Raw genomic sequence first — 26,603 nt, forward strand, 5'->3', positions numbered from 1 at the left:
TTTTGAGCATGCTCAGCTGCCTTCATTTGACTTGGATTCTACAAACAGTGGCTAAGCTTAGTGGTTGTGTTAGTTGGTAATCTTTTTAAGATGACTTTTTGTTCTAAAGCTGCTGAAAAAGTCTCTTGAATTGACTCTGGTAAGTGTTGACAACCACCCCTGAGGTAAACTCTTGAGGTGCTGTTGTCCAAGTTGCTCCCCAGGGGTTTGTTTGCATTGGATTTTGAATAGGAAAGTTGTTTTGCCATCTTTTTCATCCTTTAGATTATGTATGGCTGAGGTTTAATCCATTGGGGAATTGGTGTGAATCTGGGAAAGCTTACAAGCTCCTAAATACTTACAATTCATGAGTATAAGAAGGGAAAACAGAACAGGGGAAAATTGTATAACATGCCAGAATAATGTTTATCCAGGGTCTTCTCTTAGACTTCGAAGCCCCTCCATACTCTGAAAGAGCTGGATGGATAATCTAAAGAGAAGGAAACTGTTTTTAAAAAAATATTATTTGAAGATACTTTCCAGTATAGATATGGCCTATGATGTTGCTTATCTTATATTCAGTTATACTTAGGATAAACCAAGCCATCTGTTTCACACCAAGCCAAATGAACCATAGGAATTGAGACAGTTTAAAACTCTATTATGCATATTGTCTGTATTATTTTTCTTTAGAGTTTTCAGTTATAAGGAATATGGGTTGGAAACTTGGACACTTCATAGGTTATGGTTACCAATAAAAGGATGAAAGTATTTCTTTTTGATAGTGAAGTAAACATGTTATATTATTCATTTATCTGTCCATTCATTAAGTAGCCTTTTATTGGGCATCTATTTTGTGTCCAAAAGTTCTAATGCAAGTAAAAGTAAAAGAAGTACATTCAAAATGCTTGGGAATGTAGCATAAGACTGTTTGTTTCCAACTTCAGGAGTAGACGAATATTTTAAAAGAATTAACATATAACCTTGACGTTGAATATAAAGAGACTTTGACAGGCAGTTATATAAGGAAAAGATTTATTATGTAGTAGAAAACTGTAAATGAAAACATTATTCCTAGGATTGTAGATGGCTTTGTTTTGGTTCATTTGTTTCTGGTAGAGGAAATGCAATGTTGAGTGGGATAGAGAGTATGGCTGAATGAGTGGAATGGAATATGAAGAATTAGAATTCTGTGAAAAACATGGAAGCTTTTAACAAATAAGCCCATGCTTTAGGGTAAAGCAACAACCACAACCACAACAAAAACATCAGCCATACAACCACAATCACACTGTATATTTTTAGAGATGACACATGCTCATTCAAGAAAACAAGAGTTTAGGGCTGCAGGCATGACTCAAGTAGTAGAGCATCTCCTTAGAAAGGGAAAGGCCCTAAGTTCAAACCCGAGATCCACCAAAAACAAAGAGTTTGTTGAGGAAAGAATCATTAGGATGAGCCCCAAGTTATCAATGATCAATTATGTTTATCTTTACTCAAGTTGGAGTTCAGTGACACCACAATGGTAGATTACAGCAGGCTATGGGGAGAATAGTTGCACAAGAGAAGCCAGAAAATGCCAACTAAAGTCTAGTTATAGGACAGTAGGCTGACATGTGCCAGCACATCACTGCCACATGATGTAAAAAAAAGCTTTAGAAGAAAAGTCAACCTTTGGAAAAGAATATAGTATAAAAATCTCTTCGTTAAAACAAAAATTTTAAAACTTAAAAAGTATCAACTTTAGAAGATTAAAGAGAAAATAAAAACCAAAAAAGGGAAACAATATCAAGAATCAAAGAGAATGAAATATGCAGATTTGCAAGGTATAAATGTCAAATTTCAATTCATTTGTAGAAAAGGGGAAGTGTACATAAGAACTGGGGCATTTAAGGTGGACTGAACTATCCTTATAACAATTGTTGTCAAAACTCTGGCAATATGTTAGAAAAACTAGCACTGAGCAAACTTTGCTGTGATATTATTGAATCTGCACACTTTTTAGTATAAAATTGAAAACATGACCTTTCCAGTATGCATAGTATTTGCTTAATATGACTGTGTGGTTCAAACTGTTTTCTCATCCTGTGTATTTTCAATCTTACCTCATTAATTATACAAAATATCGATAGTCTGAATTATTCCCAAATCAAACTCATTATCATCCTTTTAATAGTCTACTTGCCTTCTTTTATTTTTAATTATTTAATTATGTTTTTAAAAAATTTTTAATTTTTTTATTGTGCATACAATGCTTGGGTCATTTCTCCCCCCTGCCCCCACCCCTTCCTAACCCCATGCCCCCTCCCTCTCCTCCTCTACCCCCTCGCTACCCAGCAGAAACTATTTTGCCCTTATCTCTAATTTTGTTGAAGAGAGAGTATAAGCAATAATAGGAAGGAACAAGGGTTTTTGCTGGTTGAGATAAGGATAGCTATACAGGGAGTTTGCTCACATTGATTTTTTGTGAATGTGTGTTACCTTCTAGGTTAATTCTTTTTGATCTAACCTTTTCTCTAATTCCTGGTCCCCTTTTCCTATTGGCCTCAGTAGTTTCTCTGCGTTGAGGGCAACAAATGCTACCTACTTTTTTAGGTGTCTTACCTATCCTCATATCTCCCTTGTGTGCACTTGCTTTTATCTTGTGATCAAAGTTCAATCCCCTTGTTGTGTTTGCCCTTGATCTGATGTCCGCATATGAGGGAGAACATACAATTTTTGGTCTTTTAGGCCAGGCTAACCTCACTCAAATGATGTTCTCCAATTCCATCCATTTACCAGTGAATGATAACATTTCATTCTTCTTCATGGCTGTGTAAAATTCCATTGTGTATAGATACCACATTTTCTTAATCCATTCGTCAGTGGTGGGGCATCTTGGCTGTTTCCATAACTTGACTATTGTGAACAGTGCCGCAATAAACATGGGTGTGCAGGTACCTCTGGAGTAACCTCTGTCACAGTCTTTTGGGTATATCCCCAAGAGTGGTATTGCTGGATGAAATGGTAGATCAATGTCTAGCTTTTTAAGTAGCCTCCAAATTTTTGTACTAGTTGTTGTACTAGTTTACATTCCCACCAACAGTGTAAGAGAGTTCCTTTTCCCCGCATCCTCGCCAACACCTGTTGTTAGTGGTGTTGCTAATGATGGCTGTTCTAACAGGGGTGAGGTGGAATCTTAGTGTGGTTTTAATTTGCATTTCCTTTATTGCTAGAGATGGTGAGCATTTTTTCATGTGTTTTTTGGCCATTTGAATTTCTTCTTTTGAGAAAGTTCTGTTTAGTTCACTTGCCCATTTCTTTATTGGTTCATTAGTTTTGGGAGAATTTAGTTTTTTAAGTTCCCTATATATTCTGGTTATCAGTCCTTTGTCTGATGTGTAGCTGGCAAATATTTTCTCCCACTCTGTGGGTGTTCTCTTCAGTTTAGAGACCATTTCTTTTGATGAGCAAAGCTTTTTAGTTTTATGAAGTCCCATTTATCTATGCTGTCTCTTAGTTGTTGAGCTGCTGGGGTTCCATTGAGAAAGTTCTTACCTATACCTACTAACTCCAGAGTATTTTCTACTCTTTCCTGTCTCAACTTTAGAGTTTGTGGTCTGATATTAAGATCCTTGATCCACTTTGAGTTAATCTTGGTATAGGGTGATATACATGGATCTAGTTTCAGTATTTTGCAGACTGCTAACCAGTTTTCCCAGCAGTTTTTGTTGAAGAGGCTGCATTTTATCCATTGTATATTTTTAGCTCCTTTGTCAAGGACAAGTTGTTATAGTTGTGTGGCTTCATATATGGGTCCTCTATTCTGTTCCACTGGTCTTTGTGTCTGTTTTTGTGACAGTACCATGCTGTTTTTATCGTTATTGCTTTGTAATATAGTTTAAAGTCAGGTTCATGATACCTCCAGCATTGTTCTTTTGACTGAGTATTGCCTTGGCTATTCGTGGCCTCTTGTGTTTCCATATAAATTTCACGGTAGGTTTTTCAATCTCTTTAATGAATGTCATTGGAATTTTGATGGGAATTGCATTAAACATGTAGATTACTTTTGGGAGTATAGACATTTTTACTATGTTGATTGTACCAATCCATGAGCATGGGAGATCTCTCCACTTTCTATAGTCTTCCTCAATCTTTTTCTTCAGAAGTGTATAGTTTTCCTTGTAGAGGTCTTTCACATCTTTTGTTAGGTTTACACCTAGGTATTTGATTTTTTTTGAGGCTATTGTAAATGGAATTGTTTTCATATATTCTTCTTCAGTTTGTTCATTATTAGTGTATAGAAATGCTAATGATTTTTCTATGTTGATTTTATATCCTGCTACCTTGCTGTAGCTATCGGTGGTGTCCAGGAGCTTCTGAGTAGAGTTTTTTGGGTCTTTAAGGTGTAGGATCATGTTGTCTGCAAATAGGGATATTTTGACAGTTTCTTTACCTATTTGTATTCCTTTTATTCCTTCTTCTTGCCTAATTGCTCTGTCTAGGAATTCCAGTACTATGTTGAATAGGAGTGGAGATAGTGGGCATCCTTGTCTGGTTCCTGATTTTAGAGGGAATGGTTTCAATTTTTCTCCATTAAGTATAATGCTGGCTGTAGGTTTGTCATATATAGCTTTTATAATGTTGAGGTACTTTCCTTCTATTCCTAGTTTTCTTAGAGCTTTTATCATGAAATGGTGTTGGATCTTATCCAAGGCTTTTTCTGCATCTATTGAGATGATCAAGTGGTTTTTGTCTTTGCTTCTGTTAATGTGGTTTATTATGTTTATTGATTTTCATATGTTGAACCACCCCTGCATCCCTGGGATAAAGCCACTTGGTCGTGGTGAATAATCTTTTTGATGTGTTGTTGATTTCAGTTTGCCATTAATTTGTTGAGGAGTTTTGCATCAATGTTCATTAAGGAGATTGGCCTATAGTTCTCCTTTTTGGAGGTGTCTTTGCCTGGTTTTGGGATAAGTGTAATACTGGCTTCATAAAATGTGTTTGGCAGTTTTCCTTCCCTTTCTATTTTGTGGAACAGTTTAAGGAGGGTTGGTATCTGTTCTTCTTTAAAGGTCTGCTAGAATTCAGCAGAGAATCCATCAGGTCCTGGTCTTTTCTTTTTGGGGAGACTCTTGATTGCTGCTTCAATTTCATTTTGTGTTATAGATCTATTCGGGTGATTAATTTCCTCTTGATTCAGTTTTGGATGATCTTATGTATCTAGAAATCTGTCCATTTCTTTAAGATTTTCAAATTTATTTGAATATAGGTTCCCAAAGTAGTCTCTGATGATTTCCTGGACTTCCATGGTGTTTGTTGTTATTCTACTTTTGCATTCCTGATTCTACTAATTTGGGTTTTTTCTCTCCTCATTTTAGTCAGGTTTGCCAGGGATCTGTCAATCTTGTTTATGTTTTCAAAGAACCAACTTTTTGTTTCATTAATTCTTTTTTTTTTTTTTTGGTTTCTATTTCATTGATTTCAGCTCTTATTTTTATTATTTCTCTCCTATTTGTTTTGGGATTTGCTTGTTCTTGTTTTTCTAGGAGTTTGAGATGTATCATTAGGTCATTGATTTGAGATCTTTCAGTCTTTTTAATATATGCACTCATGGCTATTAACTTTCCCCTCAGGACTGCCTTAGCTGTGTCCCATAGGTTCGGGTAGGTTGTGTTTTCATTTTCATTGACTTCCAGAACTTTTTCATTTCCTCTTTTATTTCATCAATGACCCATTGTTCATTAAGGAATGAGTTATTCAGTTTCCAGCTGTTTGCATGTTTTTTGTCTTTACTTTCGTTGTTGAGTTCTAGTTTTATTGCATTGTGATCAGATAGTATGCATGGCTTAATTTCTATTTTCTTATATTTGCTGAGACTTGCTTTGTGCCCTATGATATGATGTATTTTGGAGAAGGTTCCATGGGCTGCTGAGAACAATGTATATTGTGTAGAAGTTGGATGAAATGTTCTGTAGACATCAATTAGGTCCATTTGATCTATTGTCTTTTAAATCTTGGATTTTTCTATTGATTTTTTGTTTGCATGACCTACCTATTGATGATAATGGAGTGTCAAAGTCTCCCACAACCACTGTGTTGGAGTTAATACATGCTTTTACGTCTTTCAGGGTATGTTTGATGAAATTGGGTGCATTGACATTGGGTCATATAGGTCGATGATTATTATTTCCTTTTGGTCTATTTCCCCTTTTATTAGTATGGAATGTCCTTCTTTATCTCATTTGATCAATGTAGGTTTGAAGTCTACTTTGTCAGAGATAAGTATTGCTACTCCTGCCTGTTTTCAGGGGCCATTGTCTTGGTAAATCTTCTTCCAGACTTTCATCCTAAGCCTATGTTTATTTCTGTCAGTGAGATGGGTCTCCTGTAAGCAACAAATTGTTGGATCTTCCTTTTTAATCTATTTCGTCAAATGGTGCCTTTTGATGGGTGAATTAAGTCCGTTAACATTAAGTGTTAGTACTGATAGGTATGTGGTGATTCCTGACATTTAGTTGTCTTAGTTGTTGAAGGTTTGATTGTGTATACCTAAGTTGAGGTTACTCTCTACTTTCTTGCTTTTTCTTTTCCTGTAGTTTGGTGCTTTCATAGTTATGTTGGGTTTCCCTTTCTGTGTGCAGAATCCCTTAAAGAATCTTTTGTAGTGGTGGCTTTGTGGTCACATGTTGTTTTAGTTTCTGCTTATCATGGAAGACTTTTATTGCTCCATCTATTTTGAATGATAGTTTTGCTGGGTAGAGTATCCTGGAGTTGAAGTTATTTTCATTCAGTGTCCGGAAGATCTCACCCCTTGCTCTTCTTGCTTTTAATGTTTCTGTTGAGAATTCTGCTGTGATTTTGATGGGTTTACCTTTGTATGTTATTTGTTTTTTCTCTCTTACAGCCTTCAATATTCTTTCCCTAGTTTCTGAACTTGTTGTTTTAATGATGATATGTCATGGGATAGTTCTATTTTGATCTGGTCTGTTTGGTGTCCTGGAGGCCTCTTGCATCTGTATGGGAATATCTTTCTCTAGATTTGGGAAATTTTCTGTTATTATTTTGTTGAATATATTACACATTCCCTTCGCTTGCACCTCTTCTCCTTCTTCGATGCCCATGATTCTCAAGTTTGGTCTTATGATGGAGTCGGTGAGCTCTTGCATTTTCTTTTCACAGGTCTTGAGTTGTTTAATTAATAGTTCTTCAGTTTTTCCTTTAATTACCATTTCATCTTTGAGTTCTGAGATTCTGTCTTCTGTTTGTTCTATTCTGCTGGATTGGCCTTCCATTTTGTTTTGCAATTCTGTTTCATTTTTTTTCCTAAGTTTTCTGTATCCTGGGTCATTTCCTCTTTAATGTTGTCTATTTTTGTCCTGAGTTCATTTATCTCTTTATTAATTGTGTTCTCTGTTTCAGTTTGGTGTTTATACAGTGCTTCTATGGTTTCCTTTATTTCTTCTTTTGCTTTTTCAAATTCTTTTTTTTTGTTGTCTTGGAATTTCTTGAGTGTCTCCTGTACATTTTGGTTGACCATATCCAGTATCATCTCTATAAAATTCTCACTGAGTACCTGTAGTAGGTCTTCTTTTAAATTATTTTGTGGGCTTCATTGGGTTCTTTGGCATAGTTTATCTTCATTTTGTTGGAGTCTGGTTCTGAGTATCTGTTTCCTCATTTCCCTCTGGTTCCTGTACTAATTTTTTGCTCTGGGGAAACTGGTTTCCCTGTTTTTTCTGTCTTCCCATCATTGCCCTTGTTGTTATTACTGTCCCTGTACTGTGTGCGGTTAAGTATTTTCTGGCTGTAATAACAGCACTAGTGATAATTAGAATGGAATGGTGAGAGGGGATGGAAAGCAAAGAAGTTAAAGGAAAAGGGAAAAACAAATAATCAAGTAGGAAAAAAACCAAAAAACCAAACAAAGAAACAAACAAAAATAATTTCAAAGATATAAACAAGGAGAGACAGTGTACTAATCAACAGTAAGCTGAAAAGGTATTAGAGAGACAGAGAGAGGATTGAAAATAAAAAAAAGAATAAAGATAAGAATAAAAATAAAAAATAAGTAAATGAAAGAAAAAAATGTATATATATATATAAATAAAATTAAATAAAATATAAAATAAAAAATAAACAAAATTTAAAAAAAAAACCTCCAAGTTCAAATGCAATGAAGTTTCAGTCTTAATAATTTTGGTGTTCATCCCTCAGCCTCCAATGGTGCCTCAGATGTTGTACTGTAGTTGTCTCTTCAAAGGGGTAACATAAGAAAAAAAAAAAACCCAGAAAGTGTCCCTAGTTTAAATGCAATACCATTCCAGTAAGTTTTTCAGCATGTAGGTGTAGTTCGGTTGTTTTCTCATCAAAGGTAAGGAGAAAAAAAAAAAAAGAGTCTGGAGACAGGTTTGTGAATGGCTACCTGTGGCTGTGGCTTGCCTGCCTGCTGCTGTCAGCCTGCTGTTGCTGGAGGCATTGTTTATGCAGATCTCTGGGGTGAGCTTAGCACTCACCTGGCCCAGCAAGCTTTGTTTACTCAGAGTTCTGTGCATGATGCCACTGCTACAAGCTTTCCCCTTTCCAAGCACACTGGGAGAGGTGACACTGCACCTGCTTTCTCAGGCCTGCGTGTTTGTTTACAGCTCACGTGAGAGGTGGGTCTTCCCCACCTCCTGTGGAGTTTTCCTCCCTCTTCCACTATCACAAGCTTTCCCACTCCTGGTTGCTGGGCACGTGCCCCCGCTCCCGCCCTCTCTGGCCAGTCCCAGCTTGTTTATTTACAGTTTCAGGAAGGATTACCCTTGCCTCCTCTTCGGCACTCAGGGAGCCCCACCCTCTTTGCTATGTGTTTTTATTGTTCTTATTGCTTATTACTCAGTTTCTCTTTTTTCCCTGGGTGGGGGTCGGTCTGTCTGGGGGCTATGCCGATCTGGCCCAGGGATGTCTGTGGAAGTACTGCATACCGCTTAGCTCACCTTGTCCGCGTCTTCCCAAGCCATCTGGGCATGAGCGACTGGCGGCAGCACGGGGGCCCTCCTGGTTTCTCCATTCAACGTGAAGTGAGATGCTCTGCGCAGGCTGGAGGTGTGGACGGGTCAAAGTTTTGCCTCTTCTTGGTGGCCTTGCCTGCAAGGTGTGTCTCCAGTATCTCTCCAAGATTTCTCTTTAGGAGACATGCTTTCTGCTTCCTCCCTCTAGCCACCATCTTGGAAAGATCTATTTAATTATTTAGCTGGTTGTCACCATAAATGTTTAAATATGTTATCATGTGCAAACTTCCCATACTCAAATATCATGGAAATTAAGGGACATTCTTTGGATTTGGTAGAGAAGGGAGTTATTTCCTCATCATCTTAATTTCTTCATGCATTAGCTGACATAACATATGACCTACATTTCTCCAAACCATTGTAGTTTTGGATAAGACTCAGTTAATAGAATTATAATTACTGCAATAGTCTTATAGTCTGGCCCACTGGCCCCTCTTCTTTTATTTACAGAATCCTCTCAGTATCTCATGTGAGCTGAATGACCATGACTCCTTTGCATCTTGTTCCTCCCATTACTCTCCTAAGACTTGTTAAGCTTATATAACTGCTGTTGACCAGGGAGGCTTCTTTCCTGACATTGATGTCATCCCTCATCTACACCTAACTAGACTGCAGGCAAACATAACCTGAATGATTTCAATACTCTGTCAGTGTAGTGATTTAATGATTGTCTGTCGAATCCACTTTGAATTTATTTTCCCCTCCCCAATCTATTTATGGTCAAGGATATTAGTGACTTCAAACAAATAAAAAGGGTTATTTTGAGAATGACTAACTCATAAATCAGAGTAGAGATGAAATTATAACCAGATTTACTTATGCAATCAAATTAAATATATGCAACTAATTGCAAACATTTCTAAGACAATTATTTAAATGAGAGTTGAGTTTCAACCACCAATCCCCTCTCACTAGGGAACTGATAATAATTCCTCTACATGGAAGGTCAAGTCTCTATCAAAATCTGCTCCCCCTGTCCTCTTAGTCTTCACCATCATATTTTTTCCTGGTACCTTTGACCCTGACACCTGAACACTTTTTTGGATTTTGTCTGAAATAGCTTGAATGTTGAAGGAAGACTTTTGACTTCCTTTGTAAGTAAATTTGTGCCTCTATATAAGAATATATAATTCTCTTACTTCAAATATGTAATCTCACTTTGTTTCTTAGAGACAGCACAGTATAGTAGAAAGAACATAATCTGAAGTTCCAGACATTGATTCCCCATTATCTTACATCACAGAGCTTATTTGTTTTTTAAATTGGGGGGACTTTTTAATTAAACTTTTTAACTGTAAAACACAGTATTCACACAGAAAACTGTAAAACCTGAATGTACAGTTCAGTGAAATATCATAGAAATACCACATATACATTCATCAAGAGATTGTATCTCTTGACCTATGCCCCAAAAGACCCTGTATTCCCTTTTCTAATCAGTACCTTGTTCTCTTTTATTGAAAGGGACCAATTTTCTGATTGCTAACATTGTATTTTAATTTTTCTAATTTTGAAATTTATGTACCTAAACTATGCAATATATTCTGTTGTATTTAATTTCTTTTGCTGAATATTTTGTAAGATTCATCTCTGTCATTGCAGTTATATATCTTTTACTCACTCTCATTTTTATATAGTGTTCCATTTCATAAAATGAATTTTTAGGAAAACACTATAGTTTATGTAGATATTCTAGTTTTCATGGATTTGGAAACTTTTCAAGTTTTAGAGACATTATGTACAATGCTGTGATGGCAAAATATGAAAATTTTTCATTGAAATAAAAAACACATTAGATATGCTAATAAAAAACAAATCAGATACTCACTCTTACTGCTTCATTTCAACATTGTCATGTGGGTACTAGACAGTATAACAGGGTAAGAAAATGAAGAAAAAAATATAAAAATGATATGTATGTGTAGAAAATCTATAAAATTATTTTCCTTTAAATTCTGAATTAATATGTAAGCTTATCAAAATTGGTGGTCAGTTAAGATTCAATTAAAATCAATGAAAAATTAAAAATTATCTGAAAGGTCAAGTAAAAAACTTATAGGAAATAAAATTTAATAACTAGATGACAGTGGGGGAAACTGCATGAAGTTTTCTAATATGGAAATTCTACACAATCTTTTCAAGTCTCTGTAAAACTAAAATTATCTACAAAAGTTTTTAAATCAAATTATATATACACACATAGATGCAATTTATATACACATATGTAATTTATAAAAGCATCATCAAACATACCAAATAGTAAAATAAAAATATTTAAAATATTATCTTATGAGTAAAACTGAAAAATACTTGTAGAGAAGTTAACAAACATCCAACTAAATTGAGAAATATACCATATATGTGAATTAGAAGTTTAGATACTATGAAGATCTCAATTCTCTGCAAATGGACTAAAGATTAATTTTGATGCTTTAAAAAAATCTCATTCTATTTTGTCTTCATGCTCTTGCTTTTTACTACTGCTCAGTTGTGGTTTGTTTTTTCTCTTTTAATCCTTGGCACTGCCATTCTGCCTCTGCTCTCTGTAAGTCTTCTTTTCTCTTCCCTTTGCCTGGATCTCTGAGTGGGGGAAATATCTAACTTCTTATCAGACAACTATTGCTAACGCACAGGGATGAATGACTGTCTGAAAGTTATGCAGGTTTACCTTAGAAAACAAAATGAATTATCTCTATTGCTTTTCTGGTTTGTCACGTTAAAACTATTCCTTCATTACAGCAAAGCAACCAAGAGAAAAAACCAATTCCACTTAGGTTTGTTAGCTGTGATGAGCAAATAAAGATCACCTCTTCATGTTTCCTGTCCAGGAGTCCTTTCTCCATTCCTTCCGCAATTTTTTTTAGTGCCTGTCATAGTCTAGGTCCTATCATGGTTTAAAATTGCTCTCAGCAAAGTAGAGAATGGTAGACTTGGCTAACTATAATATATGTTTAATAAACAAGAGAATTGGTTAAGATAGATGCCACAGAGGTAGAAATGATTTTCTTTATCAGAAAATTTGAGGACCAGACAATAGTGACATTCAAAAAAGGATGGAGAAAACAGAAGTCAGTAGGAACAACACAGATAAAAGTATGTATTGTAAAAATACTGGCATATTAGGGAAACATCAAAATATTAGCATAAAAGATAAAAATATTTAGTAAATCCTTTGCTTGTTTGATGTATATACACATATCCTCATATACCTGTTATATTTGCAAGGGCTCTGTTTAGCTTTTTTTTGTTCTGTTTTGAATCATGAAAATAACAGGGACTGATTTTCATGTCTCATGAGCAGTTCTGAGTAAAATACTTGTTTTAAAACTCTTAATCAAGAGCTTCTCCAAGGACGTCCCTTGACTATTCCATAGATGGATCCTAGCCAACTAAAATGATTTTTCATGATTTAAAAGACCTGATTCTAAGAACCTGAAAATTACTTATTCACAAGATGATAATGGCTACAATTTTTATGGTGTTTAAAAATAGCTATAGTACTTAGAAATCATATGGTATGTGCAACTGAACAAACATCTGAATCGTGTCATTACAATAACCCAACTTTCTCCAAAAGATTTAAAAAAAAATGAGTTTCCCTGTCACTGAGCCTAAAATTTTATACATAGAATTGCTGTAAGCAATGGTTGTGATTAAGCTTTACATATAACAAAGCTGTGTCAAAAAGTTTGCAATAATTTATCTAATGCATCTTAATAATTCCATGATAACTACCATTACTTAGCAGAATTGCTCAACAGAGATGGAATGATGGGTGCATCTGTTTATCTTTCTGTAACTTTTTGCCTACAGAAGCTCTCTGGTTTGCATAAATTTCCTTATTTATTTTTAATAATTCTGATTAGACTCACCAGTCAATGTTTTTGCTGCATCTTACTGGCCAAACTAAATACCTAACCTATCTCCCCTGCATGTTCATATATTTTACTACAAATTCATAGAAAAATGACTATTTATTTAGCATTATTTCATTACTTAGTTATTAGATTACTAATAATAACCAATACTCATAAATATTTATCAAATGGAGGCTTCAATCAAGATGGTTTTAGTGCTTCTAATGCTGAGTGATTAAATCAACAAGCTCTCTAAAAAACACAACTCAATTCTGTGGTCCCTCCATACAAACTTTTAATTTTATGAAAACAGACTCTAAGTGCTGCTTGCCTTCTTGCCAACTGAGAGAGCTTTACCCATTGCTTTCTCTGCAGAGCTACCAGAGGGAAAATACAGAACCTACACTGAGAACTTTCTGAATTCAGTTCTGTGTATATACACTCAAATGAATCAAATTGGGGTAATTTAGTGAAAGTCAAATCCTCTAAATGATATTCACCTAAAACACACAGGGAAATGGTTTGGGAGGCTTAAATGATCAATTTAATTGCCTTAATTTTCTGGGTTGCTATTTATAAATAGGCACACTTTTATCATATCTAACTGAGGATTCCAAATTGTGAGTTTGGGTATGTTGTATTTTTATTCTCAATGCCCTGAATCATGTATGCTTTGTACACAACCCACGTATTAAAGGTAGCCCACAGACCTCAGTTGCAGCACAAGTTAGGTTTCAGCATTCATGGTGATCTGCCCGTAGCTTTCTTCCTGATAACCAGAGCCTCTAACTTTGTCAATGTTTTTACTCTGAAGTCCCGGGCAATGTTTTTAAGACTAAATAGAGTGGCATCACCTTGTGGCTGTGTTCTTACAATTTGAACGTGGAGTGTTGTTTCAAGACATTTTATTGGTGAAACCTACCCAGTGGATATTAAAACTTTTTCTCTCTAAGCTCTGAGAAAGAAGTGAGAGAAAAGCTTACTTATGAGTAAGGTGGTTCACTTAACCCTGTCTAATTCTTCAGTAGAAGTTTTCCCAGTGACTTTCAGTTTATGATTCAGTAGTTCCTCTGAATTAGAGGGTATTGCAAGGAGAACATATTCTTGAAGATATGGTCTGAAATTCCAGATTTTGAACAAATTATTTTAACAAATTTTAAGAGTTTAGGATTTCAGAACCTTTCACTGACAGAGTGGTGGTGGGTTTTTTTTTCCCCTCCTCTCATCAAACTGTGGTGCACACAAACCTTTTGATGTTTTAAAGGTTTTTCTTTGGCAGCTAAGAAAAACACTCTGGAAAGTTATATTTAGTGAATTTATCCATGTATAAATATCCCTCAGCAACTCTGCTATCCTGTGGCATCTGGAAGAAAGGTGCTATTGTTTTAGATTCTATGATGGAAGTATAGAATTATCCATTCAGAGGGACCCTTGGGGAAGATTCACTCACATGTGCTGTGGAGATTTGTAATCCCCAGCTTCTTTAGTTTTTCCTACAGATGAAGAGACACTGATGAGTTCATGCTTTGGTACATCTTGTGACAGCAATTCCAATTCATGCCACTGTTTAACCACCAGTTTTTATTCAAGACTATTTAACTTTTCTAGAAAAACTATTTTGGGGGGTTAATCTTTTTGTTACTATTATTTTTCTTGCTTTTTGGGCCACAACAACTGTATGACTATTTTGTTTGCAAGTGTTCTGCAACATACCAAGTTCATCACCGAGGCATACCAGAGATGTATCATCAGACTTGGGTCTGACAAATACACTCCATTAATTATTTAAAACTCCTCTTCATTTCTTGCAAAGCAATGTTTACTGAGCTCCTCCATGAAAAATCAGTGTAATTCCAGAAGATCATGACAGATTTGCAGAGAGGAACTTGTCCTGTGCTCACAGGTAGACATCAATATAGTTATGAATAAAGTAGAAATTAACTGGAGCTGCACAGCTCCAGTTTGGCTTTATTTGAACATTTTCTCTGCTACTTTACTCAGTAGATAAGAGCAACTGTCTCTTGGCTTTCCACCATAAAGTGTGCAATTGTGTAAGGTAGTGAGGAGAAAAAACACTGCAAAAGTGTGCATAATAGACTGCCCATTCTGTCAACTGCAACTTCCCTGAGATTTTGTGTTCAGGGCCCAGCTGTGTATACAGACATGATGGAATTTGGTTTGTGAAGCACCTACAAAACTACACAAATAATTCTCTTTTAAAAGACTAATATGCAGATATGCACCTGCTTCAGGGACTTCATAGATTAATCTTGTGACCAATAGAAAAGCCCCTTGGAATTTAATTACATGGATGCAAAACAGAAAATAAAACTGGCTACACTTTTAGAACTGATATCAGCAACATGCTGACCAGTTCTTGGAGCAAGCTTTTCCTGAGGATTAGATTTTTCAATTTGCTTTTCTTCTGTGATACCATAAAGTTGTAATAGTCTATTCATACTCTTATCTGCTCTTCTTGCAGCTGGAGCCACTTCCTAAAGACATTCTCCACCAAACCCCGAACATGAATGCTGTTACTTCTTTACAGAAGATCATTGAATTTCAAAGTATGTCTTTAATATTTTATTTTTTTAAAAAAACTTGAAATTATATTGGCGAATTACAGCACAAAGAGACATATTAGCTATTTTAACTTTCACATATGTTCTTACCTAAATGATTTATTGCATTACTTTTAATATAGCAAGCTTAGGTGATATTGATGTCATAACCCAGAGACTCCATTAGAATCTTGTTTTTCTTATATTCTCCACACACTTATATTTTCCCTATTTCTACCACTAATCATTTACCTAAAACAATGAAATACAGTAAAAAATTGTGATTGTGTAATCCAATCATAAATGAGCATAAATTATCTCTTAATGATGTCATAATTTAGAATAGAATTATTGTGTGGTTTTAAGTTTAGCAGGAGAGGGAAAATTTAATGAGAAAGTCTCGATAGGAGAAAATTCAGCTTAGCAAAGCAGGGTAAATAGAGACATTTTATTATCCAACTCCATTCCCAGACACCCATACACCCAGCTACAACTTAACTTTAAGGTTAACATGACTAGAAAAATCACATGATAAAACTAGGTGTTAAGGAGGATCGACAAAACTCTCAGCTTTGCTAGTTTCCCGTAGAAGCCTCTTTTAAACCACACTGAAGAAGCCATATTCCAGGCATAACTTGAAGTCATTGTCTTTGCCCATTCCGCAGAAATTTAGAGATACGAGTGTGATTAGAATTTTATTATCATTCCTCTGATACTTAGAATATTTACAAGTTATGCTATACATAAACTCAAAATAGTCCTCCACTTTACTTAATCTCATTCATGCCTGGATTTTGGATGATCTTTACCTGTTAATCATTTAAAAGTGATATCATTATGGAATAACTATGAATTTCAAAGATTTTCAGAGAACAGAAATATAAACATTCAGATGCTGGAAGGCAACTCTGGGATAAGGCTAAGGGAAAGTAACTGACAGAGACTCAGAAGGGAAGGTTGGAAGTGATGATTCATATGTTTAAGTAGAAAACTATGTCACTGTCCTGTCTTGTTTTTACTGAGGGCCCATTAATTGTCATTCCAGATCTTAAGGAATGAATCCTCAAGTGATCTCTGACGGCATTCTCCTCCAGTTCATCCTCATCCAATCCAGCATTCTCCTTTAGGTCACTAACAATAAAACAAAATCTCAGTCTCTCTCTCTCTCTCTCATCTATATATATGTATATATGTATATATACATATGTACACATAGATTTATGATTCTTTATATATATGATTCTCTCTCTCTCTCTATATATATATGTATATATTATTCTTTTTTCCATTTTGCACACAGACTATTAACAGGCATTATTCCTGTGTAGCTTCTGAGAATATCACTTTAATAAGAATTTCTGACTTATTATATGTTGATTAGTCATCAAGGCACAGAGATCATGAAGAAGGCAGAATTTTTGACAAAAAGGAGTTTACAGTTCAGTGAGTGACAGAAAGAAAGAACAAAGTCAATAAGTTAGTCAGACTTTCTTGTTGCTGTGACCAAATACCTGAGAACAACTTAAAATGGAGCAGTGGGCCACCCTGGACTATGGCCACATTGGCTCTGAGTGCCTAGGCCAATATGTACAGTTCAGTGAATCAATTCCTGGGGAAACAACTTCATTGTGGCTCCCTGTGAGCAGGTTACCTTGTATGGATTCTTTTCTCAAAGCGAAATCATTCAAATAAATTAAAACTTTTACACCTTTGATCCAGATGAGTGGGCTCGGGCTGAGGTGCCCTTCAGACATCTTTCTTGCTGTTCAAAGGATTTGATTTTGTTTTAATGGCACTAATCTCTACGACAACAATGCCCTCCTTCTCTACAATGTAAAACACACTGCTTTTGTGGGCAAACTACATGTTTTCCAAATCTTTCTACTCTGCTTTTTGTTCTTGGGTCTCACAATAAGCCTGGATAAAAGCAGGCAAAAATAACCATGTCACAACCTGAATGCTATGGTGTCTTGAAATTACTCCACCAAATTAATTAGGCCATTACTTGTAAATTCAGCCTCACCAAAGTTATGAGCAAAGGATGTGAACAAAATGTAGACAAATTGTTTGCCAGAATGTAACAATGGTCTGTAGCCAGTTCCTAATAAAATTCTCATTTCCACCTGAAATCTATGCACACAGTCTTTCTGTCTGCTTTTCTACCAGAGTTCTGAACTTCTCCATCATGCTCTGCTTATATCATCATAGGCTTTCTGTAGCTCACTTCTCTAAACTTTTCCAAATTTATTCCATAAGTGAGTTCCAAAGATTTAAGAACTATGTGGTCAGCAATGACCCCCTCCTCGTACCAATTTTCTATTAGTCAGAATTTCTTAATGCTGAGGCCAAATAACTGAGAGAAACAAACAAGGGGAAAAGATCTATTTGGGCTTGTTGTTTAAAAGGGCTCAGTCTGTGGTTGTTTGACCCCATGTACATGACAGTAGAATCTTTTTGTGGAGGAGGTTCTACATCTCATGGTAGACAGGAAGAAGAGAGAGAGGAAGGGACTGAGGACCAAGTGTACCTTCAAAGTCATGCCCCAAGTCACTGAATTACGCCCATAGACCCTACTATTTTGGTAAGTTTCTACAGCTTACCAAAATAGTACCATCAGCTGGGGACCAAGCATTCAACACATAAGTACTTTGGAAATGTTTTATATTCAAATCACAATAGTCTGTAATTCCAATTCAGTGTTAAGAGGTACACTGAGATCATGGAGAAGGGTCAATCTCTCTGCTTCAGATGAGGGGTGTTACAGAGTGAGGAAGGTTCAAGGAAAGCATCTTTGCAGTGATAGAGTTTAAGTTTGGTCTTAAGGGGTAAACAGGACATAGTCTAGTTGCGGAAAGAATGAAAATGCTTTGAAAGGAATAGCAAAAACAAAGGATTATCTTTCCACACAGATGTGAAAAGTCATAGTTTGTGTACATCTTCAGAAGCTCTACCATTACCTTTTGTATTATCTAATTTCCTAATAATAACTTTTTGCTGCATAGGTTTTATTATCCCCAACATCCACTGATATTTGGTTAAAAGTAAGAATACAATTTTATATTTTGTAAAGAAACCAAGCATTGTATGCTGAGCCATAATTTTCACTTCCCAAATTATTTTAAAGTTTGAGATTCTGAAATACTCACTCCACTTTATTGATCCTTGGATATTATATATCCTTTTTCCTATTCTGTTAGTATGGAAGAGGGACCCCAAAACATACACACTTAAAGCCACACAAAAATATTCCGTGGTGTCAAAACCATAGTGCTGAACCACTTTGTCTGTACTGGTTTTCACCCCATGACCCAAGTTGTGGGAGATAACTCCTATCTTGTGTTTCTTTTCCTTTACAACCTCAATCCATCATTCAGCTTCCTCTCAACCACAATTTGAATTCTCCTTATGATGATCCTTCTCTCATTCATTCTTGGCAAATAATTTTTTAGCATCATCAGCACTTTGATTTTCATTAGGACTGGCTACATAATTTACAAAATGAAAATGTGAGCCTCTTGTTCAAAACTTACTCAGAGTTTTAAGGCAAGAACAGCAAGAACATTAAGCCAAGCACTGAGCCCTTCCAAATATCAGATTCATATGACTGCGTAGATTGAAGGGCCCTAAAAAATGTCCTGATTCTCATTGACCAGAATTGGGAAATGTACCCATTCCCTAACCAATCACTGCTAAGTAGGTTGACAAACTCAGTCTTAGACTAAGAAGAGCTCTCTTGGAGCTGGGGAAAGATTCAGCTTTCCCGAGTTTGTATATTATTTGGTGGAAGGATTCATGAGTAAAACCAGACTCCATGGGTATAGATATGAGAAGTACTGGGTTCTAGGTACTCCAGTGACAGTGCCAGCCACATCACATATCCTTGACCCAGAAAGTGAAACTCTTCATCATAAGCTTCCCTTGATGCAAACATTAGACAGCCATGGATAAAAATAGATTATTTCTGTACTTCTGCTGACTGTCATAAGAAATCAGGGCTAACAGACACTGAAATATACAAGCAGTTGACAAAAAAAAAAATGAAACTAAAAAGTACCACTGACCAAAACCCGTAATCAGTGCTGAGAGGTTATAGGATTATTAAACTAACAAATTGGGTGGGATACTGAGTAAGAGTTCAGAAGAAAATGGATTTTGAAATGGGAGAAGTAATCAATGTTGGGTACTGTGAACTGCAGTTTGGAGCAGAAGATAGGGATTCATAAGCCACAGTGACAAGATTTTCATATACTTTGACTGTGCAAGTCACTTGAAAATATCAGTGGATGTTGGGGATAATAAAACCTATGCAGCAAAAAGTTATTATTAGGAAATTAGATAATACAAAAGGTAATGGTAGAGCTTCTGAAGATGTACACAAACTATGACTTTTCACATCTGTGTGGAAAGATAATCCTTTGTTTTTGCTATTCCTTTCAAAGCATTTTCATTCTTTCCGCAACTAGACTATGTCCTGTTTACCCCTTAAGACCAAACTTAAACTCTATCACTGCAAAGATGCTTTCCTTGAACCTTCCTCACTCTGTAACACCCCTCATCTGAAGCAGAGAGATTGACCCTTCTCCATGATCTCAGTGTACCTCTTAACACTGAATTGGAATTACAGACTATTGTGATTTGAATATAAAACATTTCCAAAGTACTTATGTGTTGAATGCTTGGTCCCCAGCTGATGGTACTATTTTGGTAAGCTGTAGAAACTTACCAAAATAGTAGGGTCTATGGGCGTAATTCAGTGACTTGGGGCATGACTTTGAAGGTACACTTGGTCCTCAGTCCCTTCCTCTCTCTCTTCTTCCTGTCTACCATGAGATGTAGAACCTCCTCCACAAAAAGATTCTACTGTCATGTACATGGGGTCAAACAACCACAGACTGAGCCCTTTTAAACAACAAGCCCAAATAGATCTTTTCCCCTTGTTTGTTTCTCTCAGTTATTTGGCCTCAGCGTTAAGAAATTCTGACTAATAGAAAATTAAACTAAAAATAGAACTATAATATGATTCACCCATTTTATTTCTGAATGCTTATCCAAATCAAGTCAAAGCAGGATCTCAAGAAGATAGCACTTTAATATTGATTACAGCACTATTCAATAGCCAAGAGATGGAGACAACCTAAACATTCATCAATGGATAAAGAAATGTGGTATGTGTATGCAGTGGAGTATTATTCAGCCAGAAAGAAAAAAATTCCACAGAATGTGCCAATTTTGCACAATGTCCTTTCATGGCACAGATGGTTTTTTACTGATATTCTTGTCTATTTCTTTTCTTTTAATTGCCATAAGTTTTGCCTATGACTGACCTATAGTAGGTGCTTTGCAAATGTTTGCAGAATGAGTAAATCAGCCAACCTCTTAATGTTTATCCGATTTTTTTCTTAATCCCAGGTTGATTATTTAAACTAACTTTAGATATTTTATTCCTTGTCTAGACCATGCAAAAGAGGAATTAAGAAGAGCAAACAAAATACATGAGAGCTCATTTTTTCTTCCTACTTTACAACTGCAAGGATGAGTAATTATTAAGTTAGGAAGAATGCATGCTACTTTTGTGAACTGCCATTTCCATGGCTAAGCATGGGGTTAATAATTTTCAGAGCTGAATCTGGGATTGGCTGTACAGCAGTAACCACCCAAAAAGTGATGCCAGGGAAGAGTTACTTAGAATAGGATAAAAGACCCTCAGGTGCTTTCCTCAAACTCATGCTAACAACTTAACAGAGTACAGCTAACACTGAATTCTACACTCTTCTGCCTGGCATGGTGAGAAGCAGAGACCTCAAATACCATTCTCCATACCAGTGCTGGTCCATGATAACATTTCACTAACATTGGAGAGGAAGAACCATGAAATGAGTTTTCTATAAAATTAAATTTATTTAGTTTGAAAGACTATAATTTTAAATTCTTAAAACATATAATGAATGCTATTGATGTAGATATGGGAAACCCTAAAATATGAGAACTGCCGATATAAAGCCTTGGTTTCCTTTCATTTATTTAAATAGTTTTAGTATGAAGAGTACTTCTTTTAAGCGTCAACCAACTTTGTAGACCTCTTGCATGATAATTGTGATAATCATTGTATCTTTTAACTTGCAGATCAAGGAAATATATATGTGTGAGAATTTGAGGATTCTTTTAAACTTACTGCAACCCTATTGTGGTTTACAGCTGACAAGTTAGAAAACACTAGGGTAGAGAATTTAAAAACGATATGAATTTCACTATAATCCTATCTTATATTCACTATGTACCTAATGAGCAAGCCACTTCTCTGCGGGGTTTTGAGAGGGATAATGTGACATACCAACATGCTACTTTTTTAAGTTGGTTCAACAAACTTGCAAAAAAGAAATTCCTAAAAGAATTTTCCCCCGAAGCTCCACTTTTTTCTCCCACCCCCACCCTTGTAGGGATTTTCCCTTGTTTAGATGCTTGGGATCTCCTTAGAATTCCTTATTTTGCCAACTAAAGCAAAATGGTGACACAAGTCAGAGTAAGGAAGGGACAGTATTTGCAATTTCACCATATGTTCTTGTTCAATGTGTGTTCCATAATGGAAGATCAATCCACGTATCCTGTACATAAAATTTCTCAATATAGCTAATCCTCTATTTAAAAAACACAGATTATTTAGTACAAAGAGAAGTGAATTTATAGTCCCCTGAATGTACCCAACTTTTAAAAAATTAATTATTCATTTATTCACATGCGCATACATTGTTTGGGTCATTTCTCCCCCCTGCCCCCTCCCCTCCCATCTCCCCCTCTCCCCCCCTCAGTTCCAGGCAGGTCCTCTTCTGCCTTTATCACTAATTTTGTTGAAGAAAAGACACAAGTCTAATAAGGAAGAGAAAGTGTTTTTGCTAGTTGAGTTGAGGATAGCTATACAGAAATATTCCTAGCATTGCTTTTGTGTACACGTGTTATGACCCATGTTAATTCATCTCTAACTGATCTTTGCACTGCTTACTGATCCCCTTCTCATGTTAACCTCTGTCACCTTAAGGTTTCTGTATTAGCTCCTCTGGTGTGGGGACATCAAACGCTTTCATGTTTTGGGTTTTCTATTTATTCCTATATCTCCCATATGGGCTCTCCCCTTGTCATGTGATCCAAGTCCAACCACATTGTTGTATTTGCCCTAGATCTAAAGTCCACATATGAGGGAGAACCTACGATTTTTGGTCTTCTGAGCCTGGCTGACCTCGCTCAGAATGATGTTCTCCAGTTCCATCCGTTTATCTGCAAATGATAAGATTTCATTCTTTTTCATGGCTGAGTAAAATTCCATTGTGTATAAATACCACATTTTCTTAATCCATTCATCAGTGGTGGGGCATCTTGGCTGTTTCCATAACTTGGCTATTGTGAATAGTGCTACAATAAACATGGGTGTGCAGGTGCCTCTGGAGTAACCTGTGTAGCATTCCTTTGGATATATCCCCAAGAGTGGGATTGCTGGATCATATGGCAGGTCTATGTTTAGATTTTTAAGAAGCCTCCAAATTTTTTTCTAGAGTGGTTGCACCAGCTTGCATTCCCACCAGCAGTGTATGAGGGTTCTTTTTTTCCCACATCCTTGCCAACACATGTTATTGGTGGTGTTCTTGATCATGGCTATTCTAACAGGGGTGAGGTGGAATCTTAGTGTGGTTTTGATTTGCATTTCCTTCATGGCTAGATGTACCCAATTTTGAGGGCAATTTGAAAATGGATATGATTTCCTTTGTTGCAGGAAAATGTTACAAGTATATAATTGAGTACAGAGTAGTCAGTATCCTGAGTACACTCTTTCACATTCTGGAGAAGTAGGAATGAAATCAGATTTCCCCTAGGAGATGAGAGAAGAATATATTTGACACCCACTCCTTGTCAAAATTGTGCTTAATTTACGTTTTGTATATATGTTATTAGGCAAATGTGTCCTGCCTCATCTTCCTGCTCTTTTTCTTTTTCCTATTCTTTTTCTTGATCTATAAACAGTTCTGAAAACTACCCTTACAAGTAATGACTGGTGCTAGGAAAAGACAAAGAAATGTAAATTTTTTTATTTCATTTTTAGTGAATTTCCAATCAGAGATAACTAGTTGATAAAATAAAATATTAAATAATAAACACTGATGATCTTGTATTAGGGTGGATAATCAGAGTATGTACTGTTCATTTCTCTTGGTGTTAAGAGATCTGGACACTAATTAATGAAAAAAGTTGTTTAATGCAGACAAAACTTGCTGTAAAAATAACAATGACTGTCTTCTATCTGGAATGCCATTCTCAGCCATCACTGTGAGTACTCTCTGTGCCCGCTCCCCTAGAAAAAGGCACTTGTATCAGACAATCTAGGAAAAGATCCACGTTGTTTCTAAGCTGTTAGGAATTTGTATACATCTCTTGTTGTGGAGGAAACTGTCCAATATTTTAACCTCAGGGGCCCATGCACACAGTTAAAAGGGTTGTTTCCCCAGATTGCAACATGTGCTACATAAATCATCTTGCAAGCTTAACCAGCATCTTGACTCCACACCCAAATGCTAACCCAAATTCAAATTTTTCTCTCTGTTTTTGTTCCTTACTATTTCCTTTTGATTTTCTGCCTTTTTTTTTTTTCTTATCATGCTTTTCCTCTCCCCTCCACAAGAAGGTGTCCACTGTGTTGGAAAGTGGCTTTTCGTTTATAAGGGTGTGAGGTTTGGTTTCAGGCAGGGAAGAATCCTGATCAAGCCTGCATTTCAAAAGATTGTTATGCCTGCACCAAGGACAGGACAGGAACAGGATTCACCATCAGAGGAGAACAGCTTAATTCAGATGTGGAATCAGCACAATACGGTAATTAATTGGCATGGAAAAGATGGATAATTTCTAGGTTTTATAGTTCAGAAAACAGAGAGGATGTCAGTAGTCACGTCATAAAACAGTAAACAGGGAAAGGTAAAAAAGGTTTGGAAGCAAGGAAGTAGAAAATGAGACTTAAGGAAAAGAAAACTTATAGCTCCTGAATTTAAACCCCAGTACTGTCCCCCAACCCACCCCCCAAGATATGAAAACTTTTCGTAGCTGAGATTCTCAAAGGTTGGAAAGATGGCAGCATCACCCCAAATATCAATTTTTATCTCCACTGAAGTCATGGAGGGACTTTGGATAAAATTACTTACACAATACAAACCCTGGAAGCTATTAGCAAATAATAAAATAATAGGTATTGAATGCTTTTTCTTATTAATATCAATTAAATAATTTAATTTTCTCAGCAACTCTGTGAAGTCAGTACTCGTTTCTTTCTCACTTTATAGCCAAGTAAATTGAGGGACATCAAGGCTAATTGGCTTCCTCAAAGTCACGTAACTAAGTAGCAGGGAAAAGCAGGATCATAAACCAAGTTGTTCAGCTCCAATATTCCCACTTAACCACTATTTTATGTTCACCCACAAGGAAACTTATTCCTTTTGCAATGTTTGTATACACTTTTCCCCATTTCTTCCAAAAGTGACATGCAGAAAAAGGCAATTTAATTTAAAATGTAGAATTTTGGAATTCCTGGCTAATTGGACTGGAGCCATACTCAGTTCTGGAAGTCCAATGACAAATTATAAGGAACCATGGAGCTATGGGTCCACTTTAGAGCCCCTCAAAAGCTTGTAAAATATATTTAATCAGAAAAAAATGCAAGGATTGGCAGAATTTCAAGTCCCTGCCCTGTAGAGTTTAAAACCCTGACTGTTGTCAGGTGTGAGCTGCTATTTGTCATGTATTCTTTGGCTTAGACAGAGGCCTTGATGTTAGAGGCCTGGGCCAACCAGACCTTCATTGAAGAAAAGCAGCGTTGGGCATTTTACCACTATTAACCCCACTACTTCTTGCTTGTATCAAAGCCAGGTCAAACGTGTACATGTGGCTTTCTCAAAGTTGATTTTGAATCTCTAATTAATGATTCTCTTGAAATGTTGAAGTTCTGATTATGTGGTGGAGTCCTAATACTAGAATGTGTCAGAATAGAAAGGAAAATTTGCCCTCTATTTAGAGACTTAACTTGCCTTGGTAATTTATTTTATTGTGACTGCATTTGCAATTATGAATTTTTTCACTCTCATTTCCTCCAAGGTAAAACTAATCAAAACCAAAAAAATAAAAATAAAACTGCATGTAACTGGGACTAAAAACTCTTTAAAAATAGGAATACTCTGTGATTATATCCTTAGCTGTTAGCATCCAGGTGAGTTTCACACACTCAGTATCCCATTCACCAAGACAGGGCACACTAGAACTTCAAGTTTGAGGGAAGATCACTCGCTAGGCATTTAAATATATTATATCTGGTCCTCACACAACTCTGAAATGCACAGTAATTTTCTTCATGAACAAATTAAGGTTTAACGTGCTTAGGTAGTTTGTTAAAGTTCTTTTCACTAGGAAGCAGTAAAATCTGGATTTTACTCCTAGTCGGACTGTTAGGGCAAAGCTTATTTTCTTTCTATTAAAGCATCTATACAACCCACTTGTTTCTACCCCATTTCACAAGTAAAAACAGAGTTCTCCCAGACTTCCTATTCCCAAGTACAGCTGGATAGATACTACAACAGGACTCTCCTAAAAATCTAAGAGAGTCTGCATATGGTAAAACAAATGATTTTAATACATTACTGGGCTTGCCAAAATATCAGGAAAACAGAAGCAGGGAAGAAAAATAAGGTGAAATTTTGTAAAGAGCAGTAAGTACTATATAACACAAAATGGAGTATCATTGGATAATATTTGCAAATTTTGTGGCATAACACACAAAAATGCTTAACATCATCAAAAGTCGAGATATGTATTGTATGAGCACTGAAGAGGTTTCATCTTTGTGAAGAAACCAGTGAAATTCCTCTCTGGAGGAAAATATCTCTAACTTAGACCATTAGTCTATGAAGAAGATCTGGCCCAACAATATATGAACTTGAACAAATAAATACACCCCTATTTAGAGAGATGAAGAAAATCCAAGGTTATAGGTCCGTAGGAAGAGTCATCAGAAATAAGAATTGAGAAATGAGAAAACCAAGGCTTATTTGTAAAGTTAAAAATGAAAGAGGAAGATTACTTTCAAGTAACAATAATAGACAAAGAATAGTCATTCAGTTTTACTCCTACATGGAGCCTTACTAAAA

At 36.0% G+C, this 26,603-nt stretch overlaps 1 protein-coding gene across 30 annotated transcripts in view; it reads left to right on the plus strand.

Moving 5' to 3' along the window:
- Positions 1–26,603, plus strand: part of Hdac9 (histone deacetylase 9) — an 844,179-nt gene that overhangs the window by 792,285 nt on the left and 25,291 nt on the right. For 29 of the 30 annotated variants that reach the window (XM_074065098.1, XM_074065099.1, XM_074065100.1 and 26 more), the window contains one exon: positions 15,354–15,438. In XM_074065098.1, coding sequence (XP_073921199.1) covers positions 15,354–15,438 — 85 coding nt within the window. Of the gene's footprint in view, positions 1–15,353; positions 15,439–16,477; positions 16,596–26,603 lie in introns of those variants that run through there. The other variant, XM_074065113.1, reaches the window with a different exon arrangement.

The sequence above is a fragment of the Castor canadensis genome, chromosome 2 (genome assembly GCF_047511655.1).
Source record: "Castor canadensis chromosome 2, mCasCan1.hap1v2, whole genome shotgun sequence".
In the NCBI taxonomy this organism is placed as follows: Eukaryota; Metazoa; Chordata; class Mammalia; order Rodentia; family Castoridae; genus Castor; species Castor canadensis.